General features: G+C 38.0%; 1 protein-coding gene across 4 annotated transcripts in view; it reads left to right on the top strand.

The window, feature by feature from the left end:
- DCDC1 (doublecortin domain containing 1) overlaps positions 1-16,004 on the top strand; it is a 505,142-nt gene that overhangs the window by 438,437 nt on the left and 50,701 nt on the right. For 3 of the 4 annotated variants that reach the window (XR_012093393.1, XM_008002854.3, XM_073017517.1), the window contains exons 25-29: positions 3,555-3,654; positions 6,661-6,796; positions 8,400-8,559; positions 12,322-12,480; positions 13,661-13,861. Coding sequence is in view for 3 of the 4 variants with exons in the window: in XM_008002854.3 (XP_008001045.3) it covers positions 3,555-3,654; positions 6,661-6,796; positions 8,400-8,559; positions 12,322-12,480; positions 13,661-13,861 (756 nt within the window). In the remaining variant the exon portion in view is untranslated. Of the gene's footprint in view, positions 1-2,936; positions 3,327-3,554; positions 3,655-6,660; positions 6,797-8,399; positions 8,560-12,321; positions 12,481-13,660; positions 13,862-16,004 lie in introns of those variants that run through there. The other variant, XM_073017521.1, reaches the window with a different exon arrangement.

Consider the following 16,004-nt stretch of genomic DNA (forward strand, 5'->3'; position numbering starts at 1 on the left):
AACATACTATATGATATATACATATATAGTGTATACTGTATATGGTATATATAGTTAAGCATATACTATATAGTTAAGTATATGCTATATATATACTTAAATATATATAGTATATTATATTTGGTTTATATTTGCTTGCATTAAGGATGGAGTAGTGAAATTTTTATATTTCACCTATTATAAACCAATTTAAATATATATAAATTTGGTTTATAATAGGTTAAATATTTTATTTACATATATATATATTACATATATACGTACCTAACAAAATCAGTAGTTAATATAATGATTCTAGAGTTTCTAATCTGTGGAATATATAAAGCATGTGAGCCTATGATACCAATGGTAATTAATACAATTTTTTTCCCCTAAATGTCAAGGTCTAGCAAATTCCCCTAGCTTTCAGAATCACCAATTCTGTAAATATAAATTAATCTCATTTAAAAAATATATTTCACAATTTACAGCACCTTTTTTTGGCTTATATTTGGTTGAATTAAGAGTGGGGTAAATTTTTGTATTTTACCTGTTATAAACCGATTTTTAAAATATGACTGTCTTAGTCTGTTTTGTGTTACTGTAAAGAAATACCTGAGACTGGTTAATTTATAAAGAAAAAAGGTTTATGTGGTTCATGATTCTGATGGCTAGAAAGTTCAAGATTGGGCATCTGCATCTGGTGAGGGCTTCAGGCGGCTTCCACTCATGGCAGAAGGTGAAGAGGAGCTGGCAAATGCAGAGACTACATAGAGGAGAAGAAGTAAGAGAGAGACGGAAGGTGCCAGCATCTTTTTAACAGTCAGCTCTCAAATAACTAATAGAGTGAGAACTCACTAATTTCCGGGGGGGGCGGGGCATTAATCTATTTATGAGGGATCTTCTATCATGACTCAAACACCTCTCATTAGGCCTCATCTCCATCATTGGAGATCAAATTTCAACATGAGGTTTGCAGAGGACAAACATCTAAGCCATAGCACTAACATATATCATGTTTATGAAATATGTTGTAATTTTTCTTTAATCAGTATTTTCTTACCAAATCAAGAATTAGGTCACTGCTGAAAGGTTGGAGCACTTGGTATGAACTTTTTTGCAAAATACGCCTTGTCGAATATAAGGGGATAGTTTTATTGAGTTTAAGGAAAATTATGCTATCTTTAGTTATTTAATAATTCACTCTGGACAATTTTGAGGTTCTCTTTGTCATTGATTTTTGCGTCTACAAAACTGAAGTATGATCTAATGGTATAATAAGTCCCATTTTAAAATAATAGATACAGGACTTTTGTTGTTGTTGTTGGTACCTTCTACTTTCTGTAAAGTTGCTGGCAACATAGAATATTGGAAAGACCACAGGATTAGGAGGCAATGGAACTTATTTTAACCCCAGCATTGCCACTAATTAGCTGGAAGTCTTCAGCAAAGCCCTGTCCTTCTCCAAGGCTTGTTTTCCTCAACTGTTAAATCAACAGTTATCTGTTGTATTTATATTATGTACATCAACCAATGTTGGATGTTCTGCTGGAGGTTTTCGGTGTCTTTCTTTTTCTTGTCTTCTCTTCTTTCTCTTCTCTTCTCTTCTCTTTTCTCTTCTCTTCTCTTCTCTGTCTCTCTCTCTCTCTCTCTAGAACAAGGCATTGCTTGCTCTTAAGGAACTCCCAACTAACTTTTGGGGAAGAAAATTTGCTTAGTGAAACAATCAGAAAGCCACATGCAGCACTCTTTATAACCATACAGAATTGAAAATGATCAAGCAATCATTTACATGATGATATATATCCTGGTTTACATATAACCAGGAAAGAGAGAGAACATTGTAAGGGGCAGCTGTCAGAGAAGGCCACATGGAGAAGAAAGAAAATGAGACAAAAATCCAAAGCAAGAAGATAAAGAAAAGGAGAAAGCACATGACCATAGCTTCTCGAAGGTTTTGTTACCATTTGGAAGGAACTGATTAGCATAAGAGCTCCACTGCTGCGGAGCTGTAGCTGACTGTGGATCTGGGAGGCATAGCTCCTTTCTTTAAAAATAGGGATCTTGCTCTGTTGCCCAGGCTGATCTTGAACTCCTGGCCTCAAGTGGTCCTCCTACCTTGGCCTCCCCAAGTGCTGGGATTACAGGTATGGAACACCATACCCAACCTGCTTTATTTACTTCTAAGCTAGCCTTAGAGAAATGAGGGGCCTGATTATCTGTTTAATTGCTTTATCCCATTGAGGAAATAAAATTTAGAAACATTATAAAGCTACGTCTTGCTGATGAGCATAAAGTCAACTGAAGTTCGTTTACTGTAAACAGTACATTCTAACACAAAATATATTTAGGAACAATCTTCTACTTCTTCCATAGGCAGGATATCCTCACAGTATTGTTTAGGAAATGCTCCATCAGTCTCCTGTAGCTCTACTTTTTCCTCACAATTCCATCTATTTACATCTGTCCTAAAGCTTGCTGTCTAGGGTCCAGCCTCTCCCACCTCCAGCCCATTTTCCACCTTTCTGACAGTTAACTTTCTGAAAAGCAGACCTGATAACACCACGTAATTGCTGTAATGTCTTCAATGGCTTTCTGCTGCTTATGGGCTAGAAGGCAGGTTCCTCAGTCTGGAATCCTAAGTACTTTCAGTTGGTTTCTGCTTTATTTTTCAGTTTCATCTCTTCCATACTTTCCTCATGTCCATACACTCAGCTCCAGTCTAGCGCTTTTTGATGAAATCCTGTTTATCCTTTAAAACCCAACCCAAATGTCACTCCCTTAGATAAGGGTTCTCTGGAAAAATTAATTTTTTTCCCCTCTGTTCTCACAGCACACTGGCCAGGTGCCTATGGCAGCACCTGTGACTTCATATTACACTTCAGTGGCTCACCTTTCTCTTCCCTGACCAGATTCAGAGCTCCTCAGGGAACCACAAAACTGTCATTCATCTCAAAATCCACAAGGCTTGTCCAGTGCTTCTTTGGGAGGGCAGGGGGTTGTGGGAGTGGGAAATCAGTGTTCAATGTTTAACCAGACTAAAAACGTCTATTTCAAAGGTAGTTAAAGGGCTATAGTCATCACTTCTGGTGGAGGGAGCTGAAGAACTTGGTGACAAATTAGACTTTGACAACCTTGGAGAAAGAGCAAAACTACATCAGAAAAAAGCCAAGGAAGATTTTTTTTAGGTAGGAGAAAGAACACAGGCACAGAAATAGAAAAGTGTGGGGCATACCAAGGAATGAAAAGTCAATAGCAGTGTGTCTAGCTATTTATTGGTCATGTCTGGGACTGTGCTAAGAGCCCTTTTCAAAATCAACCTTTCATCTTCACAGAAACCCTGGAAGGTAAGAAATCTAGCCTTAGACAGGTTAAATAATTTGCCCAAGTGCCACACTTTGGAGAGGAAAATGAGACTCAAATGGGTCTGACGGGCCCCAGAGTCCAGCTTATGACTAACAGTCCTGCGGAGAGAGTTGTCATTATGGATTCAGGGCCCTGATTTCTTTTATTTTCTCCCTTTGCCGCTGGAAGCTTTCTGTATGCAAGGTCAATTTTTGTGTCTTTTATTACAGGTGCACTGAGATTTTAAATTTACCTTCTGCAGCTCGGAGATTGTACAATGAAAAGGGGAAGGAAATATTTGCCTTAAAAGACCTGCAAAGAGATGAACTGGTAAAGACATGGATTTGAACCTGGCAATATTAATTTATGAATACCTCATCCAAGAAAGAATGCCCTTAAATATAAAAAGCTTTCCATTTTAATCCTTATTTTCTCTCAGAATTATCCTAACTGAGCAAGCATCAGAAAATAATACTAACAGCTAACATTATTCTGGCATGGTTTTCAGAGTGGTATATAAATTAAACTTTTTTTTTTTTTTTTTTTTTTTTTGAGACGGGGTTTCACTCTGTTACCCAGGTTGGAGTGCAGTGGCGCAGTCTTGGTTCTCTGCAACCTCCGCCTCCCATGCTCAAGCAATTCTCCCACCTAAGCCTCCAGAGTAGCTGGGATTATAGGCATGTGCCACCATGCCTGGCTAATTTTTTGTATTTTTGGTAGAGATGGATTTCAACATGTTGCTCAGGCTGGTCTCAAACTCCTGAGCTCAGGTGATCCACCTGCCTCAGCCTCCCAAAGTGGTGGGATTACAGGTGTGGGACACCGCGCCCGGCCGAATTAATCTACTTAATATTCATCATGATCCTAGACTCTAGAAATTAAGGAAGAAACTGGAGAAGGCCAAATTGTTAATCATTTGTAATTTCTGTCTCCTGCTCTGAAGGGGGTAAATTCTCTGCTCTTTTTGAGAGCTTCAAAATGTAGTTGTTTAATGGTTTCTTACTAAATGGTGATTTCACTTTTTCCGGACAAAATTATGTCTACTTTTTTCACACACTCTATTTGGGTGACTGGAGAAGGCTGAAAAGCAGAAGGACTTTAGCAGCCCAGCTTTTCCCCTCATTTATAGAATTTGAGGCATCCCGTTTGAAAAATTAGAAAAAAAAGATACCTTCCTTGATTGATGCCTACAATTCTTTGAACAGAGAACAAAGCTTGTACCATTTCGTCAGAACTCAACTCAGGCCCTGAACCTAAATAGTCCTGGAGGGAGTCTTAAACAGAAGTATCAATGGCCAATATCAGAGGCAGAATGGCAGGGTGGAGAGTCTGTTGTTCTCAGAGACTGCTAGATCTCATTTTGAATCCTAATGCCATTCTCCAAGCGTTTTGTGTGTTTGTTTTTAGTGTTTTTGTTTGTTCTGCTATGCTATTCACTGTGGGTTTTTGTTTTTGTTTTTGTTTTGAGACGGAGTCTCGCTCTGTTGCCCAGGCTGGAGTGCAGTGGCGTGATCTCGGCTCACTGCAAGCTCCGCCTCCCGGGTTCACGCCATTCTCCTGCCTCAGTCTCCCAAGTAGCTGAGACTACAGGCGCCCTCCAGCAAGATCGGCTACTTTTTTGTCTTTTTAGTAGAGACGGAGTTTCACCGTGTTAGCCAGGATGGTCTCGATCTCCTGACCTCGTGATTTGCCAGCCTTGGCCTCCCAAAGTGCTGGGATTACAGGCGTGAGCCACTGCGCCCGGCCCACTGTGGGTTTTTAAAGAATGAATTTAAGGTAGATTACATTAAATCATACAATACAAAAAATTAATTTAATGGTAAGTATAGATGAGGCCACCATGGCAAAGCAGGTATGAGTGGAAGGAGGATAAGATGGAGCCAGGAGTGATTGTATATTTGCTAGAAATTAATCTGTCACTGCTCTGAAGAGTAACATGAAAATGGAAACATAAACAGTTAGTTACATCATTAAATATGTCCAAAAGAGAAAAAGGAATCTGTTGTTCAAAAGAAGAAATTTTTGGCTGGGCACGGTGGCTCACACCTGTAATCCCAGCATTTTGGGAGGCCGAGGCGGGTGGATCACCTGAGCTCAGGAGTTGAAGACCACCCTGAGCAACATGGCGAAACCCTCCCTCTACTAGAATACAAAAAATTAGCTGGGCGTAGTGGCAGGTGCCTGTAATTCCAGCTACTCAGGAGGCTGAGGCATGAGAATCACTTGAGCCCTGGAGGCAGAGGTGAGCCGAGATCATGCCAGTGCACTCCAGCTTGGGCTACAGAGTAAGAGTCCATCTCAAATAATAATATTAGTAATAGTAATATATATTTACTATTATTAGTATTATTATTTGAAGTTTTCCCTGGGTCTTCTACATAGAATGTTGAATGTTTGTAATAATGACTTTGCAATGACCAGAAAAGTCAGCACTAAGGTTCTCTTTCTTCTTACTGAGCCTTTTTCAATATATCACTTTCTTTTCTCATCTGTAAAGAAATATTTATCCATTTAAGGACATTTAAAAATACATAAAAGCAAAAAAAGGAGGAGAGGAGGAAAAGTATCATCCATAATCTTGTCACCTGGAAATATCCACACTGACATTTTGGTGTTTGTACTACAAATTCATTTATACCAGGGGTCATTAAACATTTTCTGTAAAGAATGATGTAGTAGATATTGTAGGTTTTGTGGGCCATATGGTGCCTGCTGTATATCAGCTCTGCTCTGATGCATGAAAGCAGCCATAGACAACATGTAAATGAATGGGCATAGCTGTGTTCTAATAAAACTGTACTCACAAAAAAAGACAGGGGACAAGATTTAGGTTTTAGGGATAGTTTCCCAATCTCTAATTTTGCCAATCTCTAATTTATTCCTCCTTTCCTTCTTTCCTGCCTTCCTCCCTCTCTCCCTGCGTCCCTCCCTTGCTTCCTTCTCTCCTCCCTTCCTTTCTACCTCCTTCCCTCCCTCACTCCCTTCCTCTTTTCTTCCTTCCTTCCCTCTTCTTCTTAAACAATTATTTTTTAAAACTTTTGTTTTGAAATAATTATAGATTCACAGGATGTTGCAAAAATAATATGGTACAATACAAAGACAGTTTTTTCACTTAATACAAAACTCTTGAAGTTCATTAAAGCTGTTGCCTTTATCAGCAGTTTGATTTTTTTTGAAAGTACTGAGTGGTATTCCATGGCACCACAGTTTTCTTTAATCATTCACCTATTATATTAATAGTACATTTTGATTTTTTTGATTGTCTCCAGTTTAGATTATTACAGATTATGCTGCTGTGACAATTATATACAGGATAAGAGATGCTTTGTTTGATAGGTGTATGTTTCATGTGGAGAACATTGGATCAATCCTGACCTGTCCATTGCTCAACAAAAGAAACAAATCTTCCTGAGGAACCTAGCATCAGACATTTCCAAAATTCAAATCTTCTGTAGCATACGTAAAATAGAAGGTAAGCATTGGAATTATTTACCTTAATATATGCAGCCAAAATGAAAGGCTTGATGATACTGTTTTTAAAAAAGTCAAAGTTTGTTTAAACAGGTAATATTTCACCTCTGCATCTTGCTGTTTAACTCTTTAAAGTCATTTATATGTTTGACAGGATTGAGTATTTTAGTTCACACTACAGTTTGAATGTGCAAAGAAAACATAATCTTTTTATTTTGTCGTTAACAGATCTGACCTTCTTTGTGAGCCTCATGCATTCTCCAGTCATGTTTACATTTTATTCCATCCATTAATTTAATTAGTCCCTTTAGGGAGAGCTTTCAGATTTCTCTATCTCCAGACTCTCATGTTAAGTTCCTCTCTAAGATAGAAAGAAAGCACTTGGGATGCAGATCTTCTTGCTTCCTGGGCTCTGCTGGCTGAAGTCTATGACTGGAGTGACTTGTGGTTCCTTCTTTTGGTTCAGACGATACTCTGGGTGGGTGTGCTTCCTCCCTGACTCAGCCTTCTCTCTGCTTCCTGTGGCCCTCTGGAGCCTGGCTATGACTGGGTGGTCATCTCTGCAGTTCTTGCTACAGAGCCACCTCACCCCTGCTTGGCACGCACTTTTGGAAAGTTCCCCAAAAAGATTCTCAGCAACTCCTGGGTCTTAGCTGCACCTCCCAGAAACCAGATCCCAGTTCACGTGGCTGGCTGTGCTTCAGACTGGAGTAGCAAGGGTAGCTAGAAAGGGGACGTCATCATGGTGTCCTCAACAATGGCTGGTGTCCTAAACAATGGACAGTGTCCTCACTGTTTCCCCAGTTTAACTAAGATACCCAAAGTGAAGCCTGTAGAGAGAATCAGGATACACTGTGCTAGTTTTCTGGCTTTCTCTGTCTTGTTCCCCAAATCCCCTCTGACTCAGGAGTGGTGGTTTTTCTCCAGGTCAATCCTGAAGTTAAACCCTTGATACACTAAGTGGGAACTACAGGCTTTTGGAGAAACCATAGATCATGACTGTATCATCCTAACTTCCACGGTCAATGGCAGTATGCTGTTTGAATGTCAAAAACTATCTTTGGACTTTTGCTTTTCTTTTATTCAAGTTCTGATTTCCTCATGATCCTCCTCCTTCCCTTAAGTTTTCTCCAGGAACCAGGACAAAAGTCCATACAGAGAAAAGAAAAAGAGACAAAAAACATTAGTATAATTTAAAACATTGCCCTATGATATATATTGAACACTGTATAGTAAAACTTTGCATGTGTCATTCAAGGCTTTCACTGGGACTGGGATTGGGACGTCCACTGATAAGTTTTGGATCCCAGAGAATGATCTAGAAACATATATCTAAATAATATAGCCCATTTGAATAATTACAATATAGAATAATTAACTGATCTTTGGAAAGACCTATTTTTAGTATTTTTGACTAAGGATACCTTGAGAGTAAAGAATCTACAAAAATTAAAATTAAGTTCAACTGAGTTTAATAAATAACCTATGAATAGACCAAATAGATGGATTTTTTTTTGCATTTGTATTTTAGTGTCTGTTTCTAAATTCTTGATGCTCTGCAATTGTAACTAATATGTCCTTGCAATTTGTGAATTTTTGCTCAGCTCTTGTTTTAGAAGTCCAAAGTGACATTGTATCTGGAAGCAAGCTTGCTGTGCATAAACCTGCAGCAGTTTTTGGCAAAGAGAAGCAAGTTACAGAACCAGAAGAAAAGCAAATGCAAAAAGATGCTCTAACAACGGAAAATGCTTCCAGTGAAATTCTGTAAGTAATCAGTGTAGCCGGAAAAGCTACCTGGCTGCTGTCTGAACTCAGCTCATTAGCCCGATAACAGCACAGAGCCCATGCAGCGAGCTCATGCCAAGTTTGTGAAACTAATGGCAGGTGAAGAGCTAGTATTTAATTAGTTTTCTGGCAAAATGATACAACTACAGCTTCAATGTTCAACCATCACAATGATCTATTTTCAGTAATATTGTTATAATGTTATTATTTTTAAAAGGCTAGAATTTTAGGATAGAAAACATTTATTTGAGGAATTCATCAAGTTTTGTTTCCATAAATATTGACTTCAGGATAAATTAAGCTTCTTCCCTAAGTTCAAGCTAGACACATGTTAATATACAGTTATCATTCTGGATCATTGAAATAGCTTTCTGATTGCTCTCTGTTGCCATAATATCTTCCTTCCAATTTCCCTCTAAGTTAAACTGTAGATGATTAACTTTCTAATGCACAATCCTTTTCACATAGTTTTTTAAGGGCTACCTATTGCAGACAGAAAAAACTTATTCATCTGGAATCCCAAGACCTTCTGACCTTGGTTCATGCCTGTCATTGACCCTCATTTGCATTCCCATGCCCACTGTCTTTTTCTGACACATGAATTCCAGCCTCCAGCTCAGCAACAACAAGCTGTCGCCTGCATATTGCACATTCTGTTTATGTTCTGTTGCAGACCTCTGAGCCACATACGAATTTCTCTCCACTGCAGTGCCTTTACTTGCCCCATATTTATCTGTAGAATGACTCTTTAGCATTGAAGTCAATTACAGCAATGACTGTACGTGGCAATGTACTTGTCAGTCCCTCTCTCCCTTGCCTACCCCTCCCTCTACCAGACTGGGAACTGTTGAGGGCAAAGACTCTGTCACGTGGGTTCTAATCATCATTTACTGAATAAACGAAGGAAAGATTGAATGTGTTTCAAATTATAAAAGCGAAAATACCTGGCCAATTACCACTGCAATAATTGTGAGAATAATTTATATATCATTGTTATGAATTGTTTCTATCCTCAATTATAAGAATATGAACTTTTAGAAACCAAACTTCCTTATTCGGATAGGTGATTCATTTGGTCCTATGACTGACAGTAATAAAGGCACCAGAAGGCATTTTTCAGAGAGAATGATTGGTCTTAGATGGCATCTTTCTCAACAGTCAAGGAATTTACCACAAACTTTCACATCCCCTTCTAAAGAAAGTGTCATCTATCCTTTGAGTAATTTAGTCTGCACTTGGAAAAAAAATAAACAGAAAGTAAGAGAAAAGAAAGAAACATTTTTGAGAGCAAAGATTCTCATTGTTCTGAATCAGAGATTTCATGAAGGCCTGCGGTCCTTGAGGTTAAAAGTGATTGGGTTCTCTCAGAGTACAATGCAGGCATCTCCTGCATATTCCAAGCAGGCTCTTTTGCTCAAGCCTCTTCTTGAATACTCCTAATAACAGAGAGATCACTGTTTTCAAGGAGGCCCATTCTAACATTTAAATAATTATTTAAACCATCTCCATCTTATTATTCCATGTGTTTCTCTGTATTATACCCTATTCCTCTTCTACTTGGCAGCTCTTAAACTATTTGAAATATTTTTTAATACCCTGGGTTATCTATTTTCCAGGCTGTCACTAGTCATTTGAACCATTTCTGATGACACAATCCTGAAATAATCCTAAATCATCTTGCATTAGGAAGTCACTGTAACATTTTTCCCAGACTTTCTTAAATGTGCTTGTTTGGAGGTTTTTGCATATTTGAAAAATGGGATGATTTAAGGAGGGACATGCATAAAGCCAGCAGCTAGAACATCAGTCTAGAAGGATCCTTCTTGATTGCTTTTTTATCATAAAGGTGTCTGGCACAAACAATAAGAAAAATGGAAAAGCAATTCTGGTAGCACTTGCCTACCATTTTTGTGCTTTGCAGGATAAAAAGACTTTTGGAACATAGAGAGTGGGGCAAACTTTCTCATTTCCTCACTGAATCACAGGTACCTGCCCACCTCTTAAGCCTTGTCTAGAACTACCATCCCCTCACTCACTGCCTGTCACACCACTGTCTTTCTGTTCTTGAAATGGGCTAACCATAATCTTGCTTCATCGCCTTTTCATTTGTTCTTTTCTCTGCTTGGAAGGCTCTCCCTCTAGATCCTCACGTGACTGGCTCCTTCCTATTGTCTATGTCTCAATTCAAACATCACCTCTCAGAGAAGCCTTCTTTGACTCCATTGCTAAAGTAAACCTTACCCTGTCCCAGTCAATTTCCATCACAATATCCTATTTTATTCAAGGTATGGTATTTATCTTGTTTATTCATTTACTTGTCTATTTAATCTCTCTTCTTCCCACTAGAATGTAAACTCCATGAGCACTGATAACTTACCTGTCTTGTAGATGTTCAATAAATATTGATTAAAGGAGTGAATAACTAACGAATGATTTGTTCGATGAATGAACAAATCAATTAATAAAGCAAGATGGACTGAAAAAATGACTGTTCTAAAACTGACCTGACTATATCTTATTTGCCAGGAAGTTCAAGAGCTGATAGAGAAATTCCAAGTAAGAAAATTAAACCTCTGGATTTGGGTGAAGAATCTTGTTTGCATCTTTCTAACTTTGTTAAAGCTAAGAATGACTTTTTTCCCCTCTCTCTTTTCCTCAACGAAATGGAATTAGTGAGAAAGCTGTGGTTTTTATTTTTAACACAAGATGGCACTGTTGTTTTTTAACTGTAAAAGGAGAGTTTTGCCTCGAGAAGCCGCTTGTGCTGCCTGCAGTTCTGAATGAGGCAGTCATTACCCACCAGTTTCAAATCTACATGTAATACTTCTATTACATTTGAAAAGAGTACGGTCAGCTCTGCTAGCACAGGAATTGTCCCTGAAGATTTTGGTAATTTAATAATGCTTGTAGTTACATCAAATTATCATAAGCACCTTCGTGATCAGTCTGTCCCAGAGAACTTTATTTACAGGTATGCAGATTTAGAGTGCTGAAATAGGCTTGCTGCTTTGCCTGTATATTTATCCTTCCTCAATCAAACAGTCCTCATATCATGATCCCACTGAAGGCAAATGTGATCTCAACAGTGGCCTGGAACTTTATATATACAGATCTATATGGCAGCTACTGATCCCCTTTATATCTTCATTTTAATAAGAAGTCAGAAGGCTGACTCAATTATTCAAACTATGACTATTTACTCTGTTTATTGTATTATTCTCTGTCAAAAGCTGGCTTATCTATGCAGATGCTATTTGAGTTTCCCTAGATTTCTCTGTAGAGAAATCTCGGAAAAGTTAAGATTTCTTAGCCTTGTCTAATGAGTAAACTTTACAAAACTGGGTAATCTAGGCTGTACTGTTCCAGTCAGAATTATGACCCAATTATGGGGTAGACAGAGGGAGTCTCATTACATGTTCATTGTAAATTTCTCAAACTACCAAGTAGTCAATCTTTATGATTTTTGAAATACAATACATGGTCTCATTTTTTCTGAGTAAACATGACAGAGATGAATGCTGTTTATTATGTGATTGAGGGATTTTATTTGTAGCCTTATATTAAAAGATCTAAATGATGTATTAGTAAGATGTGAATTTCAAATATCAGGCACCCTTATGGAAATAAGATTTATAGATCCACCAACATCCTGCAGAATATGATCAGACTACACCTCAGAAAAAAATTTTATGAGCACAAATGAGATTTCTTAGATTTGTGTTTGCTTCTGAACCCTGATAGAGATTCACATGCGAGAGCTCATCTTCGAATGAAGGCTTGTCACACACTTCTCAGGTATGCCTGGCAGGAAACTTCGCATGACTTTGATAAGGATGACAGTCTTCCAAAGAAAATGGAAAAAGGGCTCTTTGAAAATGTGGAATCACAGAAGAAATACAGGTAAAAAGTTGCAAAGGAATCCTCTTAAAGATTTCTGTCTAGTGTTAGTTTTCTCACCTTGGGACACATATATTCCTAAGAGTTTTCACTGCTGTTAACTGCTGTTTCTATCAACATGCACATTTTTGTCTTATGGTTTTGATTAAAATATTTACAAAATTTTGCAGGAACGTCCTTTACTCTTTGGTTTGTTTTGCTCAGCATATAATCTCTTACTCATTTGTGTTTTTTCTATTAAACAGTATGCTTATCCACCTTTGCCTCCTGACAACTTAGCACAGAGCCTGTATATTTGTTGAATGAGTGTGCTAGTGAACTTATGAATAAGGATTTAAAATGCCCTGATGTTTTTAAGAAATTAAGAAAATGCAGTTTCTTCTTTATTAATGTTTTTTGTCAATGTCCAATGAAATGACAGGAATATATAGTACTTTGTATTATTTCATAATCTAATACTTTGTATTATTTCATAATCTTTAGATATTTACTTGACATTACAGCAGTTACTGGAACATGTGAATTAAATATTTTTGACACTTCAACATTTAGCACTAGGCCATGCACATAGTAGGGGCTTATTAGATGTTTATAGATTAATTTAATTGACAATGTGTTATGATATGTAACATGTTAATTCTGCTTAATATAAGATCCTTAAGAGAGCCATTTAAATTATTAATTCATCATTATTTTATGATGTGCTATGAATTGTCAGAGGTGAGTTAAAAACTTGGAGAATGGCGTTCTGTTTCGAGGGATACTGTAGACAGAGGATAGAAACAATCATAGTTTGAACAGAATTCCCTTATTTCTCTGTTTTGATTCTACATGCCCCTGCCCCTGCCCCTGTTCTCTTACTTAATTTTAAATTTTACTTTTTCCTCTTTAAATTACCTTGTCAACTGAAGTTCTTTTCTCTTTGCTAATGAATTTTCAAATATTCTCCTGGTAAACATTTATTTCTGTTACAAAATAAGCTCAGAATTCTACTTCTTATGTCAGCTTAGAAGTGCAGTGCTAGTAGCGTTGTTGTCATTCTAATGCTATGGTCTATCATTGCAAGTTCACGTGGTTCATATTGGAGCTCTCACCAACAGAACTTATAATCCCCAGCACATCAAGTGCAGGATCAAATGCATGGGACATTTTTCTGCCACTAATGGAGGTTTCTTTGTCTCAGCTGTTCACCAAAGCATAGTAAATTGCACAAGCATTGCCATCAGCAGTTCGAATACAGAGATGGGCAGATTATAAGCCTTGCTGCTCCTCAGCTAGTCTTGGGGGTTCAAGGTCCCAGTCTCCGGTCAGGCATGGAGGTGGTTTTGGTGGAGAAGAAATCTGATGGTAGTAATCAGCGCTGGATACATCAGGAAGACAGCAGGTAATCCCATTATATTTGGGTTTAATATATCAAAAGGTGAATAGGATCCTAATAAGTCTAGCATGGACCCCACAGAACAAGCTGAACTATATTTGAGAGTTCTGGGTCTTCTATTTAACTTAGCTGATAATTCTTTATCCTAGCCAAAGAAGAGGAAGGGAATAAAATCAAATGTAAATGCTAGGTAAGCTACATACAATTTATCCACAATCAGATTCAGAGAAGGAATCTTTACTCTGATCTCCTGGGTATACAGTTTTATCTGGCCATTGGACTCAAGACCAAACTCTCATCGATATCTTTTTTATGAAATGAAGAGATCAAATAAGAATTCTAAAAAGTCTCCAATTTTCAATTTTTTTGATACTTTTCATTAACTTACTCCCCATCCTTCCCCCAACACACACCTTCCCTCTCTCCTCCAACTTCATAAAATAACCAATTTGTGATTTCCACTCACGCAGTATAAACTAATTCCTATCTTAGCAAATATATCAACCTAATTCAATGTCTGGTCCTGGATCCAAATTTAAACCAGCTACAGTACTGTACAAAAGTTATTTTTTAGATAATCAGGAGCAATATAAAACAGCTTGGCTATCTGATGACATTAAGGAAGTCCTGTTAATTTTGTTGGGTGCAATAATGTTTCAATGGTTATGTTAAAAAAAAGTGCTGATAAGTTGGAAACATATTGTAGTATTTACAGATAAAATTAAAAGCTATCTTAGATTTGTTGTAAGACATTCTATCATAAACAAAAATTTTAAAACTTGAGGGGAATGGATGAAACGAGAATGGCAAAATGTTGATAGCTGTTAGGTCCATGCTAGTTGATTACACATTTCTCTCTCTCTCTCTTTTTTTTTTTGGTGCATATGGAACATTTCTTTAATGAACAAAAAAGAAAACAATTCCCTGTTTTTTAGATTGGTTTGCTTCCAATTCTACCATTAGTGTGATATGGTGGGTCTCCAGGGACCTCTTTAATATCTTGAAATAAGTGTACAAAAAGTATGTTTGTGCATCTGTGCAATTTATTTTTTTCTGGGAAAGAGCTGAGATTTTCACTGGCTTCTCAAAAGGTCTGCGATGAAAAGGCTTATGAATCAGTACTTTGAGGGAGGTTGCACAAGCTTCAGCAGGCGGCAGCAGTGGGCCCTACGTGGGCAGGAGAGGAGCTGGTCTTATTCTGCCCACTGAGATGAGCAAAGCCTCCAGCAAGGAGAACTTGCTGGGCTGTTGTTAGAAAAGATGGGAAAAGCAACTGTGTAGACAGACTTGGTGAAAGTGTTTCTTTACCCCCATTCACCTGGGCTAAGCTGCCTTTGCAATGTGGAGGTAGGACAGCAGGCTTTTGTTTCTATGAATGGTTTGCCATATGGAACCAGAATTCATTCATTCAGCTACCAATGGTTATTGAGGGCAGTGTTTGAGGAGCTGTTGCTTTACGAAGAACAAAACAGATAAAAAATCTTTACCCTTATGGAGCTAACATCCTAGTGTTTCCTCATTTCTACACTGTATTTAGCAATTTATATTACTGTTTCGGTTTTCTGTATTACAGTAGAGGTCCCCGCTTAAACCTAAACTGGAATTTGAGCATGGCTGATAAATTTGGGTGGACATGCATGGGGAATGAGAATGTGACCCTGTGGCAAGAGAAAGCCATTGCATGAGTTTGACCCAGTATTACTTGGTCATTGGAAGAGAATACTAGTTCTGAATATTTCTCAATGTCTGTCAGTGTTGTTTTGTTTTGTTTCTTTCTTCCTTCCTTTCATTATGACTGCTGTGGAGAAATAAGGAGAAGGAGAAGACTTTAAGGGAAAACAGAAAAGATAAGTCAGTCTAAAACTCTATGAGATGTTGGGTCATGTGTAGCACTGCCTTGGAAAATCTAACCATGTGTAACACAAAAGAGAAGGACAGTTTCTTTCCATCTCCTCCCACTTTGCAGAACATTCTATACTTTCGTCATCTTGGGAGCTCCTCATGTCAAGCCACGGAAAAGAGAGACAGTTAGTGGAAGGGACATGGTGATATTGGTTGATCCCTCATGGGAAATGTCAGAGTCCAGAGAGAAGAGGTGGAGCATTGGGGACCCAGTGGGACAGGATTTGCTCATGAGCACAAGTCACCC

Source organism: Chlorocebus sabaeus, chromosome 1 (assembly GCF_047675955.1).
Source record: "Chlorocebus sabaeus isolate Y175 chromosome 1, mChlSab1.0.hap1, whole genome shotgun sequence".
Lineage (NCBI taxonomy): Eukaryota > Metazoa > Chordata > Mammalia > Primates > Cercopithecidae > Chlorocebus > Chlorocebus sabaeus.